This window comes from Nestor notabilis, unplaced genomic scaffold, assembly GCF_000696875.1.
Source record: "Nestor notabilis isolate BGI_N333 unplaced genomic scaffold, ASM69687v1 Scaffold35288, whole genome shotgun sequence".
Classification (NCBI taxonomy): domain Eukaryota; kingdom Metazoa; phylum Chordata; class Aves; order Psittaciformes; family Psittacidae; genus Nestor; species Nestor notabilis.
Genome location: NW_009940246.1, coordinates 2,086 through 11,458, shown reverse-complemented (window position 1 = coordinate 11,458; position 9,373 = coordinate 2,086). Strand labels below are relative to the sequence as shown.

At 38.3% G+C, this 9,373-nt stretch overlaps 1 protein-coding gene across 1 annotated transcript; it reads left to right on the top strand.

Moving 5' to 3' along the window:
• Window positions 1-1,021: 1,021 nt before the first annotated feature.
• LOC104400600 (vitamin K-dependent protein S-like) lies at window positions 1,022-7,399 on the top strand (the record flags this gene model as incomplete). The annotated part of the gene is made up of 4 exons (XM_010020244.1): window positions 1,022-1,190; window positions 2,979-3,127; window positions 3,903-4,116; window positions 7,003-7,399. Coding segments are annotated over 4 exons (678 nt in total), but the record flags the coding sequence as incomplete, so codon positions are not given.
• Window positions 7,400-9,373: the final 1,974 nt, after the last annotated feature.

The following is a 9,373-nucleotide window of genomic DNA, read 5'->3' as shown; positions in this document are numbered from 1 at the left end:
CTGCCAGGGATGGGGTAGCCACAACTTCTCTTCTAATGCCTAATCTAAATCTATTTCAGTTTAAAATCATTCCCCCTTGTCCTGTCACTACCTGCCATTGTAAAAAGTCCTTCTCAAGATTTTTTGCATGCCCCCTTTAGGTATTAGAAGACTGTTTTAAGGTCTCCCCAAAGCCTTAATCTTACAGGATTCTGTAGTCCATTTCCTAATACAGCCTTAAGATTCCCTAAATCATGTCTGCTGCAGGAGCATTTCACATTGATTCACATTTCTGGTGCTGGCCTTGGCTAAGCTCTGAATAGGTATGGAATTTACTGTGCAGGCAGCACAATGAGCGTTCATTTCTGCTAGGTTTTATAGTAGCTCAGGCTAGACAAGGCCCATGATTCTCTCAGTCTTCCATTCTTAACAGCTCTGTCTTATGCTGGGGATGGGTACAGTCAAGTTGTTGCAACTGGCTACTTCACAGTCCGGAAATCCTCAAACTAATTTGCAGTCTAAACAGAGGTACAAGAAGTAGCTGTACAGTAGAGACTGCACCTTTCGCCCCCCCCCAACCCATTTTTGTCAAAAGTGAATAAGAGAGAAGAAATATGAAGCAATACAACAACATCCCATTACTAATAGAAAGTAGTTTCAGAAATTTCTTTGTACTTTGGTACAAGGAGAAAATGAAACCTCAGACAAGGAACAGTGCTAGTGATCACTGTCTTTCAGCTACAGAAATGCTGTTGTGGCCTGAACAAAAGGATGGCATGACCTTCAAAAATTGAGGCAATCATTTTGTACAGATTGCTGGTATCAAAATGGAAAACGTTATTAAATCAGAAATACCTTTTGAAGGCTGAGGTACTAAATGCATGCCATTTGTTTTCTCCCAGCATCAGTGCTGTAACCTATCACATTGATAAGGCTATTACTGGCTGCCCAGAAATAAGTTGACATGTAAAGTAATGCCATATTATTAGCATTTTTAAAACAACTTTGAATGTAAACACCTCGTATTGTAACTCTTCTACAGATTAACCCTCGGCTAGATGGGTGCATTCGTGCCTGGAACCTGATGAATCAGGGACACTCAGGTGTAAAAGAAGTTATTCAAGAAAAACAAAGCAAACACTGTTTAGTAGCAGTGGGGAGAGGATCCTTCTACCCTGGCACTGGAATGGCAATGTTTCAGATAAACTATAGTAAGTATTTTTCTGTCCATTCCTGTATTTTTTGCTGGACTGGTGATGGAACTGATAAATTGTTAAAAAAAAGGAGGGTAAAAAAAATAGAAAGAAAAGCACCCGCACAGACGAAGCTGTACACCACTGCATCCAGCAAGGAGTCTGGTAAATTCTGTTGGAAATTTCCTTGAATGAGAAGTCTGATCCCATTGATGGCATCCATTTAATTTCCAAAATACTTCAGGTTAGAAAGTGGTCCTTTACTTGCAAACGACAGACACTGTTGAACACATTCACTTTCCAATGACCTAATTCTGTCTCCTCTTCATTAGTGGGGAAAGCTATCATATTACTGACAGAAAAAGAAGATTGGGGATGGAGAAAAAGATCACTGCAATTCTGCTTCTAACTGAACATCCTGTCTACAGGTTTTAGATGCATCTCTTGCTCCTTCCTGAATGCAGAACTTTCTTGCCTGACCTCCTGCCCTAATTTCAAAGTTTCCAAACCAGAATCTCCAAAATGAGCCCAAAAGGAAAAAACTCTGTTAAGCATCATCCCAAATCCTGTTGTCATTATACTCATCCCCAACTGAAACACTATGCTATCCTTTAGCGCTCTCCTCTGATCCCCAATCCTTTTCATCCCAGGACTTGCTATTCTGTCCCATTCTCTTTTATATTCTGCTATTCTTCCTATTCTTTTCTTGCTTTTCTATTTTCTTTCTTTAAATTCCGTAGCCCATTTCAAAGGATTTCTCCAGCTTCTTACATTCTATGCTTCAAAAAAACCTTATGTCAGTTTCCTATGTCACTCAAGTTTCCTCAGCTTTCCTCCGGTTCCTTCACTAATGCCATGCTGCCATGACTCCTCCTGACCTTTGTGTTTGGGGCTAGTACCACAATTTCACCCTCTCTCCTTTCTGTTCTCACCGTCTGCTCCCCCCTCAAGAGGCTTTCCACACTTAACTGCTGCCTTTCCATGAGCTGTTATAGCCCACTGTCTCCCTGCCCATTTGGCATTGTGTGAGAATGTACCCTCACATCATATTTTTAGGATTTCTGCTTCCTCAAAAAACTACTAGAAATCAAGAAACTACTAGATTTAACAGGGAGGAGGCAGAGGGAGAAGTGACACTGAAAGAAAAGATATGAAAGATGACACATACCTCTTTAAATAGTATTTTTTACATAAGCTTCACTATGAATGTACCATATGAAATTGTAGTTGTGCCACCTGCATCTTTACTTTGTGCACCTGCATATTCACATCTTAGTAGTGGAGCTGCTTTGGAATGGTAAAGTGTATGAAAACTGCTATCTTCTACTCAGTGGCAGCAATTTATGAGTAAAGTAGGTTTTTGTGTTTCATTTTGAACTGACCATTAATGAACGTGGCACCTTTTCCACACTAGAATGGAGAAGACAGCAAAAGAAAAGGTCCAATAAGCAAATAAGCACAAAAGATTAGGGAAGATGCAATAATAAAAGGTTGGGGTTTTGTTTGTTTGTGGTGGGTCTTTTTTTTTTTGGTTGGTTGTTGTTTCTTGTTTTGTTGTTTTGGGGTTTTGGGTTTGTTTTTGGGGTTTTTTTTTATTCCCCGCCCCCCCCCAAGACTTATAGTTCTTCCTAAAAGTTGCAAGTAAACTGTTTGGGTTTTTGGTTTGGTTTTTTTTTGTTTGTTTGTTTCTGGAGATTAGTACAAATTTTTCCACAGTGGGAGCCAATTAAATACTAATTTTTGACTCTATATTAATTTTTCATTAGCAGATAGATTTATTAATTTCAATTATTGTTTTTAAAACAGATGATCTTGACAGTGCTGAAGATTGGCTAATAAATGTGACTATGACTATTCGCCCGTCCACAGACACTGGTGTTATGTTTGCCTTGGTTTCTGGTGAAACAGTGCCTCTTGCTTTGTCCATAGTGGACTCTAACTCCTCTGACTCACAGGTGAACTTACCATTATCATAGCAGCTGATCTGCATAAGTCACACCTCTTGTTTTTGTCTCACATAATTTACTACTCCATTTGTGAAAAATCAAACTAAAAAAAACTACTCACATTAATACATTAATATTTTGGAAAGCACTTAGATCGTATATTAATGACTGCTACATCAGTGACTAAGCATTAAGCACTCTTATGTCAGGTACTATCCATTACATCACATCTTCTTCAACCTTTCCTTCCAAATGCACAAAACGGGAATATGACAGAAGTCGAATGATGATACTATAGTAATGGTATCATGTTAGTTTTGATTTATAAATGGATCTTTTCATCCTTATATTTCCATTTACATCTATTTAACCTGTTTACATCAGGCATCCCAACATTGACCGTGATTATACACCATGGCTAATCCATGCTTTTGCCTGAAATAAGAACCTGTAGTGACCACTTCGTTACCTTTTAAACTGCAGCAGTACTCCTTTTGCCTGTAAGAGGAACAGGACTTCACCTCAGAACCATAACCAAAGATTTTTTTACAGTGAACATTCTCACTTATAAATTTAAGAATATAAATGAATGGCATTCATTAGCAAAGGTAGTGATTTTACATCCACATGGGTAACTTCTCCAACTTAAGGTACCAGCTTTTAAAATGTGGCTCTAACATTTCCTTTTCTTCTACTTCCAAATATAAAATGTATCAGAACCAAGTATAATTGTTTGTTAAAGTTACATGTGGCATCTTTTGTAACCTATCATTCTTCCAATTAGAAAATCATTGTGACCATTGGAAACATCACTGTTGCACATCTGGAATCAAAGAAGTTATGTACGCCCAGAAAAGTGCTAGTTGGACTTCTAGTAACCAGACAGCAACTTGAACTGTCTGTTGATTCTCACACAGACAGAAGCAATTCAGAGCAACTGTCTATCCTGCACCAAGCAATGATGGCAAATGTTGTTACCTACTTGGGCGGTCTGCCAGGTAAATTCTATTTCTTTTAATTAATTTGATTATTTGTACAAGCCTGATTATATTCAGCTTTACCCAAGCTAGAAAAAGTCTGTAACTGTACAGAAAAACAGGGTTTTTTTTTCTACAAATGCTTCGTTTCATTCAATCTATTCAGCTTTTGAGGGAGTCTGCTTTTCAACAGTAGCATTTCTAGACCCATGAAAAGCTATGAGTGTCTCTCTAGAGGTTTGGAGGTAGGAAATGTCTTGATTTTTGAGCTGGAGAGGAGTGAGTGTTGCATATTTATGAAATGCCACCAGCTGGCACAATTTAGGAACGGCATTGAGAATGTAAGAAAGCTAGGCATTAGTAAGTTGTCAGAAGTGAAGAAGTCAGGAATAGGGTTTCAGTAATTAAACTCTGGGCAATAGATGACCGGCACTCTTGATGAGACAGAAAACATGTTGAAACAGCAAATGATTTATTTAAAGCAAGCTGCAAATGTATCCACAGTCTTAAGACATGTGCAATCATTGATTTGTATGGGAAGTGTACACATGTTTATCTGTAAAATAGCTTGACTTCAGGGTGAATCATCAAGAGCATTGCCAAAGATGAGGAATTTTCAAAGCCTAAGAGCCTCAAGCTTGAAAATTGGTAGAGGAAAGACACCAAGGTTACAACATTACTACTGGCAGAGCTTTTCTGTGTCCTCCATTAATGTTGTTTTCAGGAGAGTAAGTCACAATTCCTAAGGAAATTCTAAGAATTTGACCTACATAGTCTTGAATTGACTTCCATCAACATGTAGGCTGCAGTGTCATAGCACTGCAGATAGCTGGTCTTTATCTGCAGTATGTTTCTTCTGCAGGAGACAAGGGTGCACAGGAGTAGATAGAGTGAAGGAACTAAGTATCCGTTGGAGATGATCACTTTAAGCATTTCTTCCAAGGTAGTGTACACAGAGGAAGGTGGAATTATGGTTCTACCCTCTAGACTTGCTTGTCAGACTAGAAGGAAGGTGTTTATGGCAGCACTGCAGGTGCCACAGCCTCTGTCTGAAGTGGTGGTTACCTCAGTCTACAGGCCTATATGGTGGAATTTACTTGTTCTCTAGAAGTCTTCATACACTGGTAATCAAGTCTGTAACAAGATTTAGGCACCACATATGTCAGTTTCTCCTTTAATTTTGTTTTTGAATGATGCGCAATATCTTTGAAACCAGATAACTAGGTGAGTTCAATTCGAGTGTATAGAATGTGAAGAATGCACTAATGGTGCAGTACTGTTCAGATACTGCAATAGAAAAGCAACAGTGTTTTTGTAATGCCTGTTCACTTTTAAAAGAGATGAAGTCAGTATTTACTTACTAGAGGTGAGTCAGTAGGTTAACTCAGCCATAGTAACAAATGTTCAAGTAATTTCTTAGACATCTTCATCTTTGTGATATTTAAATGATTCTAGTACAATGCCAGCCACAGAGAAATTAGCATTTTGAGAGCTATGACCCAGTCTTCAGTCATTCATCCCAAGCAGATAGGAGGCAGGTGTTACTTACTTGCTGCTCCTCTAAAGTAAGCGTATCTTCAACATGCAAATTAACAAAAAACCTCTGTACGCATAAACGGTTTCTACTTAAAGGTCTCACAAAAGCTACACCACCACCCACTTTATGCAAAGAAGCCTCTTCCACAACAGCCTCTGCTACCAAAGAAAGAAAAAGTAATATAGGAAAACTACTGCAGGTTTCCATGTACGGCCAGTTTGGCTACACCAATTTATTTACTTCCTCTAACTTACCCCCCAAAAGTCTCTGGGATTACTGAACAGTATAAAAAAGTAAGGATCCCCACATTGAGCTACAGTGCTTTTAACTGTATGGGTAAAAGGCACCTAACAAAAATACGCATTTCATGAAGACCAGAAATCCCCATTTTTTATACACATTTCTCCAAACTAGTACCAGCATTGGAAGCATGCCTTTTTGTTAATTAATTCAGCACAACCAGTGCAAGCTAAATGAGACTTGCGTGGTTCTATGGCAGCAGAGTTATCACTGGCATAAAAAGAGCAATAGAGCATGATTCTACAGGACTGTGCAGTACTTCATCTTACAGCAAAATAAAATTCACAAGGAAGCAACATTTCTTGTTTCCCAGACAATAAAGTCTGTCTTCTAGAAGGGATAGATGATTAACATCTGGAAGAAAAGATGATGCTCTGGAGATCAGCTTCCAGGCATCCTCATCCTAGTTGCTGAATGTACTTGGATCACCTTATGTTTACCTTGTAAGAATCCAGTTGTACCCTAAGACCTCAGAACAATGCCTGCTTGATTTCTATGCTTAACGTATTGTTTCCTGAAGCATATCCAAACAATACCTCAATGAGCAACAGATAAAGTGAGTCTTTTTTGGAGAATTCACTTTGAAGAAGCAGTAAGGAAGCAGTAAAATGTGTGGAGTTCCCAGGAGTCCCCTATCTGAGAACTTGCAGATTTAAATCCAGAGAAGCTCTCTGGCAAAACCAAGATGGTTCTTTCTGTGACCTCTAGATCCATAAACATCTGTTTGTAGGTCAGGACAAGAACAGTGGACTCCAAGAAACAAACTGTTGGATCACTTGTTAATACAGGAAATGCTACTATGAAAAACATTCATGTAGTTCAGTTTCAGGGTGGAAATAGTCTTCTAAGGCACATTTCAAATTTTACTGACCTTTCTCAGCTTTCCTGACTTCATCTCAATCTTAAAAAAAAAAGGAGAAGAACCCAAGTGTTTCCTGCCAAATTCCTCTTGTCTCCTGTGGCTGACTAATGGATGGGGGATTGAAGTATTCCCCGTGTTTTTGCTAACCTGAAAAATACATAAGAATTTGCAAGCATTGGCCTGATAAATTGAATGTGTTTCTGTGCAGATGTTCCTCTGGGGGCTACGTTAGTAACCGCTTTTTATAATGGCTGCATGGAGGTGGAGGTCAACAACAGACAGCTGGATCTGGATGAAGCCATTTCTAAACACAATGACATTAGATCTCACTCGTGCCCACTGATTATGCAGTAACCATTCAATTCTTAATTTAACTTTTTTCTTTCAGATATAATTTATGTAATTAGTCTCATGCCATAATGAAGCCTGTATTATGTTATTCAACATGTGCCAGGAAAATAATCAACAGCATGTTTTTCCTCTCTTTTATATAGAAGGGGGAAAATCCCCTCTTTTCAACTGTAAAGAGACAATCAAGATAAAATTCTGTAAGATGTTCTTTTATTCATATCAGTGATAAATCTTAAAACTAATTTATCTTCCATGTTTATACTATGCTCTTGATATATTTAGTTTGGAGAGAGAGTTCAGGAAGTTCTGTTTAGAACCAATTTTACTACTTATTTCTCATATATTTGCACAAAGCTACAAGTTGCACATTCTGATCATGTGTTTGAATCTAAACAAAACCAGTCTCATTAAACTTCTCCAAACATAACATAAAAAGAAAAACCTCTACACGTGCTTGTGGTAAAGGAAAAGAAGAAAAACCCCAACAGAATCCGGAGCCCAAGCTCCCTGTGAATATGTTTACAAGTTGTATCAATATCGGTAAAGCAACTTCAGAACTGAAGTGTTTTTGTAAGTAGCTCAATTTTTGAAAATAGTTCTTGGTTTACTGTACCAGCTTTAATTCTTCTATCTTAGGGACCCAGCTTTAGGCTTTTAAAAGACTTCTGGATTAGGTCAGGTAATTTACTTTCAAAGTCAGTTGAAATACACCCCAGGCAATTTTGGAAAACAGGAGATGGCTTGAAAGAATGTGCTCTGGTCTTCATCACAGGACATCAAACTGGAATTTGCTAAGTAAAGCTGAGAAATTATGGCAAACATTTCTTCTGTTTGTGACAAATCTAGCACTCCTCAATCTAAGTACCCTCTAATGGTCCATTTTTTCCCTTTATCCAGGTCAATCTTGCATTCACAGAGCCCCAGAAGAAATTTATTTGTGATCCCTGTTGCAGTTGTGTTTCTGACATACTTGAAAGCCTAAATTTTTCTAGTAAGATCACAATGTAAAGCCATATTCTGCTCAGCCACTTTAATGGAAGAGGTGATTAAAAAAATACTGTTTTTCTCAGGTGTACTTATTTCAAGCAATTTTAACATTACTTTAACATGCTTTGAGCATTCCTTCCACTTCCAACCTCATTTTCATACAACCAGGAACCCCCCTGTTCAGTTTACCTAGTGGATTTTTTAACCCCCAACCAAATAAATAGCAAGAAAATTGCTGTAAGTGGTGAACACATGCTCTCATAGATCAACTGGAGAGACATTTATCTGCCAGGATTCTTGACCTGAGGTTTGCTTTCTTCACTTGACAGAAGGATGGATTGTGACAATATTCATTTTGAGGATTGCCTTTCTCCAGAGAGATTCCCAGTGACGTTAGCGAGGTTTCTTTCATTGTCAAGTCCTAACGTTAGTACATTGGTACTGCAGAATCTGAGCCCATCTTTCAACATTATTGCTTTGTCTGAGGTTATTGTTGACTTCACTTCCTACTTGCATAATGTAATACAGGAGTTGCTCCAACTTGCACACCAACCAGCCTCAGCACAGTCTCCGAGTCTGCCCAGCACTGGTTCATACTTATCAGGGGCAACATCATACGGCTGACACCCAGGACCCTAATTACCAGTGAACTGCTAGTTCACCTTTCCAGTATGGCATGTAAAGAAAAAAGCTTAGGTTTCTCCCGAATCCATGGAGGGGAAATAACTGCAGGAAAGCATCCCTCCCTGGTCTCCTCCCTTGGGTCAGTCTCTGCCTTGTACAACAAATACCAATGATGAGAGATGAGGAACACAAAATAAAGTGTCAGCAGTACTCAGTGCTTATGTTGGCCTGTGATAATAGAAGAAAAGGGAATTTTTGGTGGAGTTTTGTTGTTTGTTTGTTTTTTAGGTTTTGGATTTTAAGTGTAATAAATGGTATAGAGATGAAAGGGAAAAATCGCTGCATTTTCTCACACATACACCATTTTCTTTCTGTTGTCACAGAATAATATTTTAGGGTTTTGTAGTTGTAATGAAACCTCTGCATTATTTTTTCTTTTTATGTAAAAGTGCCTCCCTCTTGTAAGAATTAAATAAAGCCACATTTGCAAGTTTCTTTTTATTTTAAGTTGTATTTGCATATCTCCGTTCATTTTCACTGTGCAAGACTTGTCCTAGTGGAAAATGGCTTACTCAAGAGACTGTGATAATCCAGCAAAGAAATGAATTGGCTCAAAT